At 44.5% G+C, this 19,836-nt stretch overlaps 1 protein-coding gene across 1 annotated transcript in view; it reads right to left on the bottom strand.

The window, feature by feature from the left end:
• Nucleotides 1-19,521, bottom strand: part of hapln1b (hyaluronan and proteoglycan link protein 1b) — a 60,461-nt gene extending 40,940 nt beyond the window's left edge. Inside the window, exon 1 of the mRNA XM_078215424.1 lies at nt 19,416-19,521. Coding sequence (XP_078071550.1) covers nt 19,416-19,521 — 106 coding nt within the window. The remainder of the gene's footprint in view (nt 1-19,415) is intronic.
• Between the last annotated feature and the right edge of the window lie 315 nt (nt 19,522-19,836).

The raw sequence follows: 19,836 nt of genomic DNA, 5'->3' as shown, positions 1-19,836 counted from the left end.
ACCTGCTCTGGAAGCCACGGGCGGCACGGTAGCACAGTGGTTAGCACTGCTGCTTCACAGCTCCAGGGACCTGGGTTCGATTCCTGGCTTGGGTCACTGTCTGTGAGGAGTTTGCACATTCTCCTCGTGTCTGCGTGGGTTTCCTCCGGGTGCTCCGGTTTCCTCCCACAGTCCAAAGATGTGTGGCTTAGGTTGATTGGCCATGCTAAAAATTGCCCTTAGTGTCCTGAGATGCGTAGGTTAGAGGGATTAGTGGGTAAATATGTAGGGATATGGGGGTAGGGCCTGGGTGGGTTTGTGGTCGGTGCAGACTCGATGGGCCGAATGGCCTCTTTCTGTACTGTAGGGTTTCTATGTTTCTATGTTCCATAATATTTATATGACTGGTTCAGTTCAGTTTCAGGTCAATGGTAATCCCCAGAATATTGATGCTCGAGCATTAAGCAATGGTAATGTCATTGAATATCAAGAGGAGATGGCTAGATCTCTCTTGTTGGAGCTGGTCATTGCCTGGCACTTATGTGGTATGAATGTTATTTACCACTTACCAGCACCAGCCTGCATGTAGTCCAGGACTTCTTGCAAAAGTACATGGACTGCTTCAGTATCCAAGGAGTTAACCAATGGTACTGAACACTGTGCAATCCTCAGTGAACATTCCTATCACTGAATGCATGATGGACGGGAGGTCATTGATGAAGCAACTGAAGATGGTTTGGCCTAGGGCGCTTCTCTGGATGCCACTTGAAGCAATGTCCTGGGATTTAGATAAGTGGCCTCCAATACCTCAACCATCTTTCTTTGTGCTAGGCATGACTCCAAATGTTTCCCCCCAATTACCATTGATTTCAATGTTGCCAGAATTAATTGATGCCACACTTGGTCAAATGCCACTTTAGGGTCAAGGGCAGTCACTCTCACCCTACCTATAGAGTTCAGCTCTTTAGTCCGTGTAATGAAGCCAGGAGCCAAGCGGCTCTGGCAGAATGCAAACTGAGTTCAGTAAGCAGATTACTGCTCGTAAGTGCCACTTAATAGCACTAGTGCCAACACCTTCCACTTCTTTGGTCAGCATTTTACTGCCCCACCCACCACAGGAATCGGAGTGGATGAGGGGTGGACAATGGAAAGGTTTGTTGACCTCAGATAGGATTTTATGGGTCTGGGACGAATGAGGCCATAAAATCCCACCCTTTGTTGATGTTTGAGAGTGGACTATAGGAGCGGTAATTGGCTGGGTTGGATTTGTTGTGATTTTTGTGTACAGGACACACCTGGTCAATTTTCCACATTGCCAGGTACGTACCAGTGTTGTAGCTGGAATGGAACACATTGGCTAAAAGGTATCGCGAGTTCTGGAGCACATGGTTTCAGTACTACAGCAGCGATGTTGTCACGGTCTAACGGCCTTTGCTGTTTCTAGTGCCTTCAGCAGTTCTTGATATCATGTGGAGTGAACCAAATTGGTTGAAGACTGACATCTGTGTTGCTGGGGACCTCGTGACGAGGCCAAGATGGATCACCCATTCTGCACTTCTTGCTGAAGATGTAAGTGATTCAGCCTTGTCTTTTGCACTGTTGTGCTGGGCTCCTCAATCATTGAGAATGGAGATATTTGTGGCGTCTTCTCCTCTGGTTAGTTGCTCATGACTGGATGTGGCAGAACTGCAAAGCTTTGATTTGATCTACTGAGCATGGGGTCATTTAGCTCTGTCTATCCCATGCTGCTTCCACTATTTGGTATGCAACTAGTCCTGCAGTATGGCTTCAGCAGGTTGAACCTCATGCTCTTGACATGCTCTCCTGTACTTCTCATTGGTCCAGGTTTGATTCCCTAGCTTGATGATAATGGGAAAGTGAGGGACGTGCCAGGCCATGAGCTTACAGATAGTGGTTGAATACAATTCTGCTGGTACTGATAGCCCACAGTGCCTCGCGGATACCCAGTTTGAAGCCCTGGCAAACACAGCTTCTTTATGTAGGAACTTACTAATTCAAGGCAAAAATTGAGTAATTGACATCTTTAAAATGAAAAAGAAATTAGAGTGATATAGAGGAACAAGGGGCACAATTTTAAAATTGCAGCTAGGTCAATTGGTCGTGAAGTAAGGAGGACTCTTTCACACAAAAGGTGGTAGAAACCTGGAACTTTTTCCTCAAAAGAGCTATGGATTTCAGGTAATTGGAATTTTGAAAGATTGAGAACTGTTAATTTAAAAAATAAAAGCATTAAGTGATATGGATTAAGTGATATAAATCGTTGAGGTACAGATCATCCAAAATCTGACTGAATGGCAGAACGGACCCAAGTGCTGAATGGCCCACTCCTTTTCCTATGTTCCCATAAACTGGACCCAAAGTTCTGCAGGAGTTCACCACGCTCCTGCTGCAACTCCGGTGTTTGAAGTTTTAGTCAAATGGGTCACGAGCACTGGAGTGGTGTGGGTGCCTACCAGCCCCATGGTCATTAAGTAGCATTCCCAGTGACTTTACAGACTTCACCTGGATCGGGGGTAGGGTACAAGCATGCATAACCTTGGTGCAACTGCAAGGATCACTTTCTGATTAATTTCACCTCTACAGCTTTAAATTATTAACATACTGCAAAAATAATTAGAGATGATTGAGAGGGACTATTACATGTAATTTATTTTAAGACTATGTTATTTACCACAAAGCTCTGGCCACTTATGGATGTCACCCAAAGTCAAGAGTAAATATCAATCTAATGTTCAATCTGTACAATTTGCTGTAATTTAACATTCCAAGACTAAGATCCTTTTTAGTGGCTATCTGGTTCCATCTCAAGTTCTATCCATACTGTGGTCAATGGCCCATTCATTCACTTACAGGATTCCCAAGACACACTTTGCTCTTGCATTCAGCAGCTTTTCCAAATCAATGATCTCCGTCTATCATCCAAGACGATCAATTCTTACTATTGATTCTAATCTACATTAATCAATTTCCTTCAAATCACAGGGGCCAGATTTTGCTGCTTCAGGGAAATAAATGGCATCTGCTATTAGTTAGACTTACCTCCGCCCCTTTCAACTCAAAACATTTTAGCCCACAAAGTCACTGAAAGTGTGAGTTGATAATGATGCAGTGAGGGAATCAGGCCATCTGGGACTGGACTGGATAGGGCAACCAACGGGATATCTGTTTTCCCAATGAGACTGAAGGATTGAGCAATAGCGAGAGGGAGGGCTGAGGAAGAGGGTGAATTCAAGGGGGTGAATTCAATGTCAAATCAGGTACAGAAAGAGAAATGGAGAGAGGGAAAGCAAGACGTGGTTACGAGAGAGAGAAAAAAATGGAACAGGAAACGTAAGAATAAACTAAAAATTTGACATTTTAAACATTTCTGAATACAACTCATAGCCAAAGATTGCTCAGCAGTCATTAACACTCATCACAAGGTCAAAATGATATTTAGGCTTATAATTACTAGTCCTAAATATTTACAGTGGGTTTAGTATCTACGTCGCGATTATAACTACTTTGTGCCATTTATTGCATGTGAATAGTGAGGCACCTCCGGCATCTCCACATCAATAGTGAGGCAGACAGGGAATGCTGTTTTTGTGAAGCTAACAGTACATTGGCACAAAAATAATAACAGGTGCCGTTATTATGGAGTCACAGAATAATTAAAGCACAGAATGAGGCCATTTGGCATATGGTGCCTGTGTCACCTCTCTATAAGAGCCACTCAGCTAGTGCCGCACCCCTGCCCTTTCCCCATAGATGTGCAATTTTTCTCTCTGCATGTACTTAATCAATCCTTTTTGAAAGCCACCATCAAGCAGTGGGTTCCAGATCATAATGATACACTGCGTGTAAAAAATCTTTTTACTCATGTTGGTTCTTTTGCCAATCACCTTAAAGCAGTGTCCCCTGGATACCAATGGGGCTGGATTTTTCTGTGGGCTTTGGAACCCCAACGTCAGGATCAAAGAGATCCGGCATTTGTCATCTGCTGTGAAGCAGCCTCCTAATTCACTGACAGGTGGGATCTCAATGCTATGAGAGGGCAGAAGCCTCAGCAGCTCCACGAGGAGATATGGGTGCTGCTAAACTGGGTACTGAGACTGCACACCATTGAAGAATTAAACAAAAGCTAGACTGGCAGATCCATTGGGATGGAATGAAAACCCTTCTGCTGGATTGCATTTGGTTGTGGTCTTTCATGCTTTTGGACCCATCAATGGGTTCCCCTCCTCCAGCCTGTGGCACGGAAGCCGCCTCTATTGAGCTTCTGCACATGGCAGGTGACCACAAAATCACCCCTTACTGGGGCTTTAACCAGAATAATGGACTGCCTAAGTCAGCGGAAAGGCAACTGATTGATCAAGAGAGGAGCCATGGCATAAAGCCAGCAAGAGGAATCTTAGTAGCACCGCTCCCCACCAGGCAATTTAGTTCATTGCCCAATTAAGGGCCACCACTGACTAGGCCCTTCTGGCAACATGAGATCCCAGGGTGGCACTGCCCACTGGAGCAGGATTAGCCCCCACTTTTGGCCCAAGGCACATGATCTAATCCTCTTCCAGAAAATTCAGCGTTTTCCTCCATTGTAGCAAACTGCACACACACACACACACACACACTTTCTGCAGGCGATGGTGGGATATCTTCCAGCAGAGACAGATGTCATGGATCATGCTGCTGTTCTGTTGGATGTCTGCTTTTTGGTAGTTCACCAGTTGGACGTTAAACTGCAGACTGCTTGTGAAACTAAAATGTTAAAACTGCCCAAAAGGCCAGAGATTTGGTAATATGGTCCATTAATTGTTAGTTGCAGTTTAACAATCAGTTTCTGTGCTTCTGGCCAGAATAGTATTGTTCCTCCTCAGGAGAGAGACAAGGTGGTTATTAGCATCTCTTCCAGTGTATTGAGTTTTGATCTCGCTCTTTTGTGATAGTTCTGGTTGAGAAGCCAGTTCATTTGCATTTCCTCTGCTTTTGTCGATTACAAGGGATCTGTAAAATTAGGTGTGTGATTCAATGAGCTGAGTGAGGGATTATTTTGCTCTTGTAACTCCTGATGGTAGCTACTAGAATAAAAGACCAACCCTGTGGCCATATGACTTGTAGCAGCAATCCCTTTTTGGTTCAGTAGAAAGTAATTTTTTTTCAAATGAAAGTTCTTCATTTCATATGAGACCCAACAAGCATTCATTTAATTATAGCATCCTTTTTTCCCAATTTCTCCACCATCTTTCAGCTGCCTGCCCCCGAAGCTTTGGAAATCCTTCCTAAAAGTCTCCTCAGCACTCTACCTGACATTTCTCCTTTAAGATGCTCCTGAAAACCGACCTCTTTGACCATTTGGTCATCTGCTCTAATATCTCCTTCTGTGACTTTGTACCATATTTTGTTTTCTAATGCTCTTGCAAAGCACCTTGAGATTTGTTTTATTGTTAAAGACAAGTTGTTGAAGATCCAGAATGGAATCGTGGATTGTGCTGCATTTGTTGATCTCTGGGTGATTAGTGCAATTGGAGTCAGTACCAATGTACTGTCCATGCCCCTCATAATCTTGTAGACTTCTATCAGGTCGTCCCTCAACCTCCCGTCGTTCCAGTGAGATCAGTGATGATCGTTCGGGAGATCACTGCCATCCAGTGAAGGATGATGGAGGAATTCCTGAGGCTGCCCGCCCGATCAGAGGGCCTACAGTCTTGAAGGGTGGCAGTCATCAGCAGGTGTGAGCACTGTCATTGTAGGAGGGGGACTGCAAGATGCTCTATCTTGAGGTACCATCTGAAGGTGTCTCAATTCTGTTAACTTAAATTGTGGCCATAGATACCAGGCTATCATGGTGGAAGAGAAACACCTCCACAGGATGACCTGCGACTACAGCTAATGCCCGTTGATTCATGAACCTCTAATGGGTGGGTGGGTGGGTGGGTGAAGGACAATCCCGGCCACAGTGGTGGCAGGTTGGCACCAGATATCTGTGTGGGGCCCGTCCGTTGCCAGGAAGATACCAGTGGCATTTCAAATCTGTCCACAACTGAGCACATATACGCAAATTGGCTACCAGCTGGTGCCAGACAGGTAACCCATGCCATTTTCAACTGGCTTCAGTAGGATTGGCTTGACCCACCGGTCCAATGCCCACCAGTCTTACCATCCTCTCAGTCCGCCACCTCAAAGGCACCTCAGTGGAAGTGGGTAAGATTCCATCGAATGACTCAGGAAGAAATTAGAGCAAAGAAAAAGATATAAACAGCGTGTTCACAAGGTTTCTGCCCAACCTTGCCAACATTAGGTTGGTGGAGTGGGAGAAAACACAAGGAAATCCACCCTCCCCTTTAGAAGCTAAATTTGATTTGCCAGGAATGGCATAATGGAGCCAAGGAGGATCCTGTATTCACTGTGGGGAAAAAAATATCCAGGTCAGGGGCTAAAGCTGTTGTGTATTTTATAGAATATCATCTGTATGTATTGAGGCAGGTAGCAATACCTGCATTCAGTTGCCTATGTGTGGAACAATATCATAAAACATCACTGCAATTGTTTCTAAAGGCAAATTACTGCGGATGCTGCGGTTTGAAGCAAAAGCAGAAAATACTGGAAAATCTAGCAGGTCTGACACCAACTATGGAGAGAGAATAGAGCTAATGTTTCAAGTTGTCAGAGCCACACTACTATGGTTACAGTATATCAGCAACATTAAACCATACAGTGCAAATATATGGCCATACAAATTACACTGCATGTTGACATTATGCATGTAAGAATTCCTGTGATTTCAAGGACATTGTGTTCTATCTCTAAGATAAATCGCTCTCAGACGATGCTCGCCAATGGAAGACGAGTGATACAACTCAAAAGAAAAAATGGTCACTTCTCTCATGTAAGTGAGGGTACAGAAAATGGGCATCTTTTCCTTGATGCATTTGGGCTATTTTTTATCTATTCGTTCATGGGATGTGGGCATCGCTGGTTAGGCCAGCATTTATTGCCTTTCTCCAAAGTTATATCATATAGGTGCTGAAATTCCACAGGAGGTATATTGGTCTCCCATTGTACCCAGCACTTTCAGATTTTTTTTGCAGTTTTGTCTGAGAAATTTGCTGGAATTATGACAGGAAACCTGCAGGATTTTAAGGCTAAAATATCCTTGCAAAGCTGAATCGAAACATTGTTGCAGTACTCTGTACCTTTGTTGCACAGAGCTTATTATTAAGTTGAGGCAGATAAAATACTCCATTACTTTGTTCATTTTCAGCTTCCTATTTTTATTCTGTGTCAGAGTTGGGTGGATGTCAGATCACTGAGTAATTACAGACCACAGTAAGAAGTTTAACAACACCAGGTTAAAGTCCAACAGGTTTATTTGGTAGCAAATGCCACTAGCTTTCGGAGCGCTGCCCCTTCGTCAGGTGGAGTGGAGATCTGCTCACAAACAGGGCATACAGAGACACAAACTCAATTTACAGAATAATGATTGGAATGCAGTCTTTACAGATAATCAAGTCTTAAAGGTACAGACAATGTGAGTGGAGAGAGCATTGAGCACAGGTTAAAGAGATGTGTATTGTCTCCAGACAGAACAGCCAGTGAGATTCTGCAAGTCCAGGCAAGCTGTGGGGGTTACAGACAGTGTGACATGAACCCAAGATCCTGGTTGAGGCCGTCCTCATGTGTGCGGAACTTGGCTATCAGTTTCTGCTCAGCGACTCTGCGCTGTCGTGTGTCATGAAGGCCGCCTTGGAGAACGCTTACGCGAAGATCAGAGGCTGAATGCCCGTGACCGCTGAAGTGCCCCCCAACAGGAAGAGAACAGCCTTGCCTGGTGATTGTCGAGCGGTGTTCATTCATCCGTTGCTGTAGCGTCTGCATGGTTTCCCCAATGTACCATGTCTCGGGACATCCTTTCTTGCAGCGTATCAGGTAAACAACGTTGGCCGAGGTGCAAGAGTATGTATCGTGTACCTGGTGGATGGTGTTCTCACGTGAGATGATGGCATCTGTGTCGATGATCCGGCATTTCTTGCAGAGATTGCTGTGGCAGTGTTGTGTTGTGTCGTGGTCACTGTATCCTGAAGGCTGGGTAGTTTGCTGCGGACAATGGTCTGTTTGAGGTTGCGTGGTTGTTTGAAGGCAAGAAGTGGGGGTGTGGGGATGGCCTTGGCGAAATGTTCATCTTCATCAATGACGTGTCGGAACTGTTCCGACGTGCCACAACGAAAAACCGCACCGACCTCCTCAGAAGACAAACAGGGGACACAGTGGACAGAGTACCCTTCGTCGTCCAGTACTTCCCTGGAGCAGAGAAGCTATGGCATCTCCTCCGGAGCCTTCAACATGTCATTGATGAAGACGAACATCTCACCAAGGCTATCCCCACACCCCCACTTCTTGCCTTCAAACAACCGCACAACCTCAAACAGACCATTGTCCGCAGCAAACTACCCAGCCTTCAGGAGTACAGTGACCACGGCAACACACAACACTGCCACGACAACTTCTGCAAGACGTGCCGAATCATCGACACAGATGCCATCATCTCACATGAGAACACCATCCACCAGGTACACGGTACATACTCTTGCAACTCGGCCAACGTTGTCTACCTGATACGCTGCAGGAAAGGATGTCCCGAGGCATGGTACATTGGGGAAACCATGCAGACGTTACGACACCGGATGAATGAACACCGCTCGACAATCAGCAGGCAAGACTGTTCTCTTCCTGTGGGGGAGCACTTCAGTGGTCACGGGTATTCGGCCTCTGATCTTTGCGTAAGCGTTCTCCAAGGCGGCCTTCACGACACACGACAGTGCAGAGTCGCTGAGCAGAAACTGATAGCCAAGTTCCGCACACATGAGGACGGCCTCAACCGGGATCTTGGGTTCATGTCACACTATCTGTAATCCCCACAGCTTGCCTGGACTTGCAGAATCTCACTGGCTGTCCTGTCTGGAGACAATACACATCTCTTTAACCTGTGCTCAATGCTCTCTCCACTCACATTGTCTGTACCTTTAAGACTTGGTTATCTGTAAAGACTGCATTCCAATCATTATTCTGTAAATTGAGTTTGTGTCTCTGTATGCCCTGTTTATGAGCAGATCTCCACTCCACCTGACGAAGGGGCAGCGCTCCGAAAGCTAGTGGCATTTGCTACCAAATAAACCTGTTGGACTTTAACCTGGTGTTGTTAAACTTCTTACTGTGTTTACCCCAGTCCAACGCCGGCATCTTCACATCATAATTACAGACCAACCAGTGGGGAACCATCTGTAGAAGAATATGAATCATTCTCATCAGGATCAATTCAGGGAAGCTCTGCAGCAGAACTCCCAGTCAGCAACAACACTTGCCTCTCCCAGTGTAATGTAATCACTTAGGAGCAGAACATGAGTTAGGGCAGGTGATGGATGTGAGTGTGAGGGAACACTTTGGATCCAGTGATCATAATGCCATTAGTTTCAACCTGATCGTGGATAAGGATAGATCTGGTCCTCGGGTTGAAGTTCTGAACTGGAAAAAGGCCAAATTTGATGAAATGAGAAGGGATCTGGGAAGTGTGCATTGGCACAGGCTGTTCTCTGGTAAGGATGTAAATGGAAAGTGGGAGGCCTTCAAAGGAGAAATTTTGAGAGTGCAGAGTTTGGATGTTGCTGTCAGGATTAAAGGCAAAGTAAATAGGAATATGGAACCTTGGTTCTCGAGGGAGATTGTAACACTGATTAAGAGGAAGAGAGAGTTGTATGAAATGTACAGGCAGCAAGGAACAGATCAGATGCTCGAGGAGTATAAAAAGTGCAAGAAGCTACTTAAGAGGGAAATCAGGAGGGCTAAAAGGAGACATGAGGTTGCTTTGGCAGACAGAGTGAAGGAAAATCCAAAGAGCTTCTATAGGTATAGAACATAGAACATTACAGCGCAGTACAGGCCCTTCGGCCCTCGATGTTGCGCCGACCAGTGGTACCAATCTAAAGCCCCTCTAATCTACACTATTCCAATATCATCCATATGTTTATCCAATAACCACTTGAACGCTCTCAACGTTGACGAGTCCACCACTGCTGCAGGCAGGGCATTCCACGCCCTTACTACTCTCTGAGTAAAGAACCTACCTCTAACATCTGTCCTATATCTCTCACCCCTCAATTTAAAGCTATGTCCCCTCGTGCTAGCCAACACCATCCGAGGAAAAAGGCTCTCACTATCCACCCTATCTAATCCTCTGATCATCTTGTATGCCTCTATTAAGTCTACTCTTAACCTTCTTCTCTCTAACGAAAACAACCTCAAGCCCCTCAGCCTTTCCTCATACGATTTTCCCACCATACCAGGCAACATCCTGGTAAATCTGCTCTGCACCCTTTCCAACACTTCCACATCTTTCCTATAATACGGCGACCAGAACTGTACGCAATACTCCAAATGCGGCCGCACCAGAGTTTTGTACAGTTGCAACATGACCTCATGGCTCTGAAACTCAATCCCTCTTCCAATAAAAACTAACACACCGTACGCCTTCTTAGCAACCCTATCAACCTGGGTGCCAACTTTCAGGAATCTATGCACATGGACACCCAAATCCCTCTGTTCATCCACACTACCAAGTATCTTACCATTAGCCCAGTGCTCTGTATTCCTGTTACTCCTTCCGAAGTGAATCACCTCACACTTTTCCACATTAAACTCCATTTGCCACCTCTCAGCCCAGCTCTGCAGCTTATCTATGTTCCTCTGTAACCTGCCACTTCCCTCCGCACTGTCTACAACTCCACCGACTTTAGTGTCATCCGCAAATTTACTAATCCATCCTTCCACGCCCTCATCCAAGTCATTAATAAAAATGACAAACAGCAGTGGCCCCAAACCAGATCCTTGCGGTACACCACTAGTAACTGAACACCAGGATGAATATTTCCCATCAACCACCACCCTTTGTTTTCTTACAGCTAGCCAATTCCTGATCCAAACCACTAAATCACCCTCAATCCCATGTGTCTGTATTTTCTGTAAAAGCTTACCATGGGGAACCTTATCAAACGCTTATCAAATTCTTATAAATTCTTATCAAAAGTATGTTAGGAGCAAAAGGATAGTGAGGGATAAAATTGGTCCTCTTGAAGACCAGAGTGGTAGACTGTGTATGGAACCAAAAAAGATGGGGGAGATACTAAATGGTTTTTTTGCATCCGTATTTACTGAAGAAACGGGCATGGAGTCGACGGAAATAGGGCAAACAGGTAGGGAGGTCATGGAACCTTTACAGATTAAAGGGTGGAGGTGCTCGCTGTCTTGAGGCAAATCAGAGTGGATAAATCCCCAGGACCAGACAGGGTATTCCCACGGACCTTGAGGGAAGCTAGTGTTGAACTTGCAGGGGCCCTGGCAGACATATTTAAAATGTCTGTATTCACGGGGAAGGTGCCGGATGATTGGAGGGTGGCTCATGTTGTTCCGTTGTTTAAAAAAGGTCCCAAAAGAAATCCGGGAAATTATAGGCCAGTAAGTTTGACGTCGGTGGTGGGCAAGTTATTAGAGGGTGTGATAAGGGATAGGATCTACAAATATTTGGATAGACAGGGACTTATTAGGGAGAGTCAACATGGCTTTGTGCTTGGTAGGTCATGTTTGACCAATCTATTAGAGTTTTTCGAGGAGGTTACCAGGAAGGTGGATGAAGGGAAGGCGGTGGATGTTGTCTACCTGGATTTCAGCAAGGCCTTTGACAAGGTCCCTCATGGGAGGTTAGTTAGGAAGGTTCAGTCACTAGGTATACATGGGGAGGTAGTAAATTGGATTAGACACTGGCTCAATGGAAGAAGCCAGAGAGTGGTTGTGGAGGATTGCTTCTCTGAGTGGAGGCCTGTGACTAGTGGTGTGCTGCAGGGATCGGTGTTGGGTCCATTGTTGTTTGTCATCTATATCAATGATCTGGATGATAATGTGGTAAATTGGATCAGCAAGTTTGCTGATGATACAAAGATTGGAGGTGTAGTGGACAGTAAGGAAGGTTTTCAAAGCTTGCAGAGGGATTTGGACCAACTAGAAAAATGGGCTGAAAAATGGCAAATGGAATTTAACGCAGACAAGTGTGAGATATTGCACATTGGAAGGACAAACCAAAGTAGAACGTACAGGACTCTGAAGAGTGCAGTTGAACAGAGGGATCTGGGAATACAGGTACAGAATTCCTTAAAAGTGACGTCACAGGTGGATAGGGTCGTAAAGAGTGCCTTTGGTACATTGGCCTTTATAAATCGGAGTATCGAGTATAAAAGTTGGAGTGTTATGGTAAGGTTATATAAGGCATTGGTGAGGCCGAATTTGGAGTATTGTGTCCAGTTTTGGTCACCTAGTTACAGGAAGGATGTAAATAAGGTTGAAAGAGTGCAGAGAAGGTTCACAAGGATGTTGCCGGGACTTGAGAAGCTGAGTTACAGAGAGAGATTGAATAGGTTGGGACTTTATTCCCTGGAGCGTAGAAGATTGAGGGGAGATTTGATAGAGGTGTATAAGAATTTGATGGGTATAGATAGAGTGAATGTAAGCAGGCTTTTTCCGCTGAGGCTAGGGGAGAAAAAAACCAGAGGGCATGGGTTAAGGGTGAAAGAAGAAAAGTTTAAAGGGAATATTAGGGGGGGGCTTCTTCACGCAGAGAGTGGTGGGAGTGTGGAATGAGCTGCCGGATAAAGTGGTAAATTTAACATTTAAGAAAAACTTGGACGGGTTCATGGATGAGAGGGGTGTGGAGGGATATGGTCCAAGTGCAGATCAGTGGGACTAGGCAAAAAATGGTTCGGCACAGACAAGAAGGGCCAAAAGACCTGTTTCTGAGCTGTAATTTTCTATGGTTCTATGGTTCTATGCAACACTACCACATGGGGCATGACAGGGCAACAAAGGGAGGCACCATGATAAATACTTTCCACTACACAAATAAATTCAACTGGACTAGCCACATAAACACAAGAGCAGGTCAGATGCTAAGAATACTGCGGCGAGTAACTCATCTCCTGACTCCCCAAAGCCTGTCCACCATCTACAAGGCACAAGTCAGGAGTGTGATGGAATACTCCCCACTTGCCTGGATGGGTGCAGCTCCAACAACACTCAAGAAGCTTGAAACCATCCAGGACAAAACAGCCTGCTTGATTGGCACCACATCCACAAACATTCACTCCCCCCACTACCGATGCTCAGTAGCAGCAGTGTGTATTATCTACAAGATGCACTGCAGCAATTCACCAAAGAACCTTAGACAGCACCTTCCAAACCCACGACCACTTCCATCTAGAAGGACAAGGGCAGCCGATACATGGGACACCAAGACCTGCAAGTTCCCCTCCAACCTACACACCATCCTGACTTGGAAATATATCGCCGTTTCTTCTCAGTCGCTGGGTCAAGATCCTGGAATTCCTTCACTAATGGCATTTTGGGTCAACCCACCGCATGAGGACTGCAACAATTCAAGAAGGCAGCTCACCATCACCTTCTCAAGGGAAACTAGGGATGGGCAATAAATGCTGGCCAGCCAGCGATGCCCATGTCCCACGAATGAATTTAAAAAAAGGATGCCTATCACTGAACTGTTATTTTGTCTCCTCTTTTGTGTGCATTCATAAACAAGTCTCCATACTATGCAGGCAGTGGCCTAGTGGTATTGTCACAGGACTAGTAATCAAGAGACCTGGGGTAATGCTCTGGGGACCCGGGTTCAAATCCCACCACAGCAGATGGTGAAATTTGAATGACCATGAAACCATTGTTAATTGTTGTAAACCCCATCAGGTTCACTAATGTCCTGTAGGGAAGGAAATCTGCTGTCCTTACCAGGTCTGGTCTAGATGTGACTTCAGACCCACAACAATGTGGTTGACTCTCAAATGCCTTCTGAAATGGAGGGCAGTTGGGATGACCCAGCTAGCTACGCTTACATCCCATGAGCGAATAAAGGAAAAGCTCCCCATGGACATAGCAGGTGTGAAGCCAACCATACATTTACAGACCCATTGTTTGGGTACTAACTAGGCATGAAGGATTGGAGACATACATGCACTGAATCAGGAGTGGAAAGTAGCAGCTTTGAAGAAGAATGTTGAGAAGACTAACTATTATTTTATTACTTTCTGGTATGAAAGTTATATTTCTGAGTGCATTGCATGTAATGTTTACTATAAACAGAATTTCAAACCCAGATTGTAAGCAGGGATATTTTAGAAGGTATGATAACTTTTAATGGGGAAAGAATGTTATGGTGAATGAATATGTCAAATTCCATTTTAATACATGTAGTTTTAACATTTTTACTAGTACTTTGAGGATCATGTTCCAACATTCCTTCAATTTTGTTATAAGAACTGCAAAGCAATAACCTTGAGTGTTGCATGTTACATTTAAGGGTAGTGTGGCTTGTGGCTTTTTAATTATCTTGTACTATCATATAATTCAATGAATAAACAATAAAACAGTGATGAATTAAGGTGTGCATCAGATCATCACCTTTAAGCTCCTACTTTTACTTATCTTCATTACCGTCTTCATCTATGTCCTGGCTGGTCTCACATAAATGAAATAATTCTCCTTTCTCTCTTTCTTGCAATGTTGTGTAACATGGAGCAGATTTTTTGATACGTTCTTAGGCATATTGTAAAGTATCCCAAGACTGAACAAGGTGGCAAAGATGTTACCTGAGGATCTCAATAATTTATCTTACAATGATTTCCACGTGGATGTACCTAGCTCTAGCTCATTACAGGGGCCATTACAGGGATTATAAGCCACATATGGAGGAACATGGGAGTAGCAGGAGGCCATTCAGCCCTTTGAGCCTGCTCAGTAAGAGCATGGCTGACCTGGGTTGTGGTCTCCAATCCATTTTTCCATCTGCCCCTATTTCCTTTTATTCCCTTTTCTATAAAAATTTAACTTTGCATTAAATGAATTCAATGATTCAACCTCCACTGCTCTATGGGGAAGAGAACTTCACATATTAACGACCCTTTGAGAGAAAAACATTATTTTCATCTCAGTCTTAAAAGGGAGACCTCTTAGTCTTTAACTGTTTCCCTTGTTTGTAGTGACATCTGCCCCCAGGGTCTTTGATCCCAGGGAGGACCCATTTCTGTCCAGTTAAATGCCTGAGTAGTCCTTCAACTGGCAGGCAAGACCCTCCTCACTGCCATTAAGTCCAACCCATTAACTCTGTTTTACTGGTCCTTAGACAGGACCTTCCAAATCAATGGTCACTACCATCTAGAAGGACAAGAGCAACAGATACCTGGAGACACCACCACCTGGAAGTTCCCCCTCCCAACGTTCACCAACCTGACTTGGAAATATATCGCCGTTCCTTCACTGTTGGTTCAAGATTCTGGAACTCCCTCCCTCCCAGAGTGCAGAGGAGATTTACCAGGATGCTGCCTGGTTTGGAGGGTAGGTCTTATGAGGAAAGGTTGAGGGAGCTAGGGCTGTTCTCTCTGGAGCGGAGGAGGCTGAGGGGAGACTAAGTGTGTTGATGAAGGTAGGGCAGTTGATGTCATATACATGGATTTTAGTAAGGCATTTGATAAGTTCCCCCATGGTCGGCTTATGATGAAAGTGAGGAGGTATGGGATAGAGGGAAAGTTGGCCGATTGGATAGGTAACTGGCTGTCTGATCGAAGACAGAGGGTGGTGGTGGATGGAAAATTTTCAGATTGGAGGCAGGTTGCTAGCGGAGTGCCACAGGGATCAGTGCTTGGTCCTCTGCTCTTTGTGATTTTTATTAATGACTTAGAGGAGGGGGCTGAAGGGTGGATCAGTAAATTTGCTGATGACACCAAGATTGGTGGAGTAGTGGATGAGGTGGAGGGCTGTTGTAGGCTGCAAAGAGACATAGATAGGACGCAAAGCTGGGCTGAAAAATGGCAAATGGAGTTTAACACTGATAAATATGAGGTGATTCATTTTGGTAAGACTAATTTAAATGTGGATTACAGGGTCAAAGGTAGGGTTCTGAAGACTGTGGAGGAACAGAGAGATCTTGGGGTCCATATCCACAGATCTCTAAAGGTTGCCATTCAAGTGGATAGAGCTGTGAAGAAGCCTATAGTGTGTAAGCTTTTATTAACAGGGGGTTGGAGTTTAAGAGCCGTGGGGTTATGCTGCAACTGTACAGGACCTTGGTGAGACCACATTTGGAATATTGTGTGCAGTTCTGGTCACCTCACTATAAGAAGGATGTGGAAGCGCTGGAAAGAGTGCAGAGGAGATTTACCAGGATACTGTCTGGTTTGGAGGGTAGATCTTATGAGGAAAGGTTGAGGGAGCTCGGGCTGTTCTCTCTGGAGCGGAGGAGGCTGAGGGGAGACTTAATAGAGGTTTATAAAATGATGAAGGGGATAGATAGAGTGAACGTTCAAAGACTATTTCCTCGGGTGGATGGAGCTATTACAAGGAGGCATAACTATAGGGTTCGTGGTGGGAGATATAGGAAGGATATCAGAGGTAGGTTCTTTACGTAGAGAGTGGTTGGGGTGTGGAATGGACTGCCTGCAGTGATAGTGGAGTCAGACACTTTAGGAACATTTAAGCAGTTATTGGATAGGCACATGGAGCACACCAGGATGATAGGGAGTGGGATAGCTTGATCTTGGTTTCAGATAAAGCTCGGCACAACATCGGGGGCCGAAGGGCCTGTTCTGTGCTGTACTGTTCTATGTTCTAACAGCACTGTGGGCGCACCAATACCACATGGAGTGCGGCAGTTCAAGAAGGCCTCTCACCGCCACCTTCTCGAGGGCAATTAGGATAGGCAATAAATGCTGGCCTAGCCAGTGACACCCACATCCCTGGAATTATTTTTTAAAAAGAAGCTGCCTGACCTGCTGATTATTTTCAGCATTTTTCACCTCCCCGTAAATGTGTGGAGTTTGCACGTTCTCCCCATGTCTTGGTGGGTTTTCTCCGATTGCTCTAGTTTCCTCCCACAATCCAAAAATGTGTAGGTTAGGTGGATCGGCCATGCCAAATTGCCCCTTAGTGTTAGGGAATTAGCATAGGGTTATGGGGATAGGGCGTGGGTGGGATTTTTGTCAGTGCAGGCTCAATGGGCTGAATGGCCTCCTCCTGCACTGTAGGGATTCTCTGATTCTAAGCTTCATGACTTTTCAACCAGAAACTGAATATTGGCACAGGGTAAGGGAATAGAATTCAATAGGTGGAAAAACAAAATGGAATGGCTATTGGTAATATTACCAAAATTGATTAAAAAAAGCATGGGGCTGGATATTTACCAGACAGCAGCTATTATCAGCAAGAAGCGAAATGTGACGTGTGTCTTGTGAAGCCCATCAGTTCATTGTCAACACCACTTTTCCGAGAACTATTTGGAATGTTTCTTGTAAGGTTTCTGTGATCATTAATCAATGATTTTCAACACAATGACTGCAGATCCTATGAACCAGCAATTCACAAATTTTGGCTGCTGGTTCTGAAATGTCATCTTTAATACATGCAATCTGTCCTATTATTTGGTTAAGTAATTTAGGTTATGGTAAAATATCAAAACCAGCAGTGAAATCCTAACCATGTGATCAAAGATAAGGTGAGATTCCAAGAAAGAGCTGGGTATTGATGAGTGACCTGACATGCCACCCTTTATGGAGCCAAGTGATTGCCTTTCTATTCTATTGATTCAGGCATATGTTAAAGATCACAGAAAGAGGCATTATGGTCACATTTAAGCAGAGATTTTGGATAAATCTTTTGCAGGTTGGCAAGGGGCAGTGCCAGGGAGAATGCCTGGGTACTGCTTGGGGGGGCAGTGTCCGTGGGGGCCGTGCCAGGGGCACCTTCCTCTGGGGAAGTCCTTGGAGGGAGTTCCCTATGTTCTTGGGGGGAAGGGGGGGGGTTTCCTTGTGTCTGTGCTGAGGGGTTCCCTATGTGTGTGAGGGAATCCTTATTTAATCTTTAGTTCTGTTAGATCAGGGCACCATTTTTCTTTTGGAAGGCCAACATTGCCGGCCAGCGTGATGACGTGAGACCTGCTTCCAGCACTTCTTTTCTCAAAGTGTTGAAAAATATGGTGGGAAAAACTGGCAGTGCAGCCAACAGGCTACACACTGCTTTTCTTGCTTGAGCCAACACTTCAAAACAAAAGGAAAGTTTTGCCCGTTAAGTGAGTTGGGTGATCTCCCTATTTAAGAAAGGTACAGATGCAGTCGAAGCAGTTCAGGGAAGGTTCACTCGAATGATACCTGGGATGGGGGGGCTATCTTAAAAGGAAAGATTGGACAGGCTGGGCCTGTACCTATAGGAGTTTAAATGATTGAGGTGATCTGATTGAATCGTAAGATCTTGAGGGGACTTGACAGGGTGAATGCTGAAAGGATGTTTCCTCTTATAGGAGAGATTAGAAAGAGAGGTTGCAGTTTAAAAATAAGGGATCTCCCATTTAAGACAGGGATGAGAAGAAATTTCTTCTCGCAGAGGGTCGTGAATCCTTGGAATGCTCTTCCCAGAGATCGGTAGAGGCAAAATCATTGAATATTTTTAAGGCAGAGATAGAGAGATTCTTGATCAACAAGGGAGTCAAAGGCGTTCAGTGGTAGGAGGATGTGGAGTTGAGGTCACAGTCAGATAAGCCATGATCTTATTGAATGGCAGAAGATGGTCGAGGCACCGAACAGCTTACTCCTGCTCCAAATTCCCTATATAATCTGCCAACATTCACCCTCAATGAATAGCACTAGAAACCTGGTTAATTAGCCACTCATCTCATTTTTAATTTCCGGTTTTGTGCAAACTAGTTGCCCTGTTTGCCTCATTGACAACATATTGTTCCAAAATAATTCATTCTATGCAAAACACTTCAGGATGCGATCAAGTGGTAAATAAATATGTTTTTTTATTTACACAGGAGGAGTTGGTATAACCTCAGATATTGGGAAACCTGCACATCCTTTGACACTGAAATGCGAAAATTTCAAGGCCATGGTTTCCATTGCTTATGAGACAGTCACAGAAGGAACAGCTGGTAAGGGAGATCAGCAACTGCCAGAAACTGAGAGACTGCTGTGGAGAAGGAAGGTGCTATATTAATTTGACAGAATATGCCAGTGAAGAATGAGACGAGAGAGCTCTGCTGTTACCTGCTGGTTGCTTATGAAATAGATAAAAGTGGAATAATTATTGGGCATATGTGAGAATAATTGAAAAGAGTAATAATCAACTGTTTCAACAACTTATACGCAATTGTATTTAATATACACCTTAGTGTGCATTAAGTGACAACACATATTGAATTAATGAAATTTATGTTTAATCTTTTAAGCAGGATGTACTAATTCTTATGGAATTTTCCATGAATTCAATAATAGTCGAAGTGGACCATCATGATAGACACACTACTTAGCAAAGATAGAAATATATTGCTGAGACCATCTTACCTGCAATGTAGACCGTCCTGAAGTATTTTGGATCTGTCGAGTTCTCACCAAAATCCGAATCAGCCCAGCAAACGGACACCAGAGCAAGTAACAGCAGAGGAGTCATCGTGGCTGCAGAAAATTCACTTCACTGTGGGAAAAACTAAAGGAATTTGGGTAATTGAATAAATGAGCAGAGATTTCAGCAGCTGCAAACTGTCTTGAGCTCACTGCAGTCAAAAACACAGAGTGATAATTATGCTAATCCTCAGTGGAATTTAAAGAACAGATACAAATATTAAGATTGGAATGTGTACTCTTATTACATTAAAATCCAATTCTTGTAACATCAGCAACATTGACCCATAGATTGCTTAGCACAAAAGCCCTCAAGTACAGCCTTAAAAACAGCTTCTACCCTATTTAAGGCATTCAGGCTGAA

Source organism: Mustelus asterias, chromosome 6, assembly GCF_964213995.1.
Source record: "Mustelus asterias chromosome 6, sMusAst1.hap1.1, whole genome shotgun sequence".
Classification (NCBI taxonomy): Eukaryota; Metazoa; Chordata; class Chondrichthyes; order Carcharhiniformes; family Triakidae; genus Mustelus; species Mustelus asterias.
The sequence above is the reverse complement of the archived record's forward strand: the minus strand, read 5'-3'. Positions and strand labels throughout refer to the sequence as shown.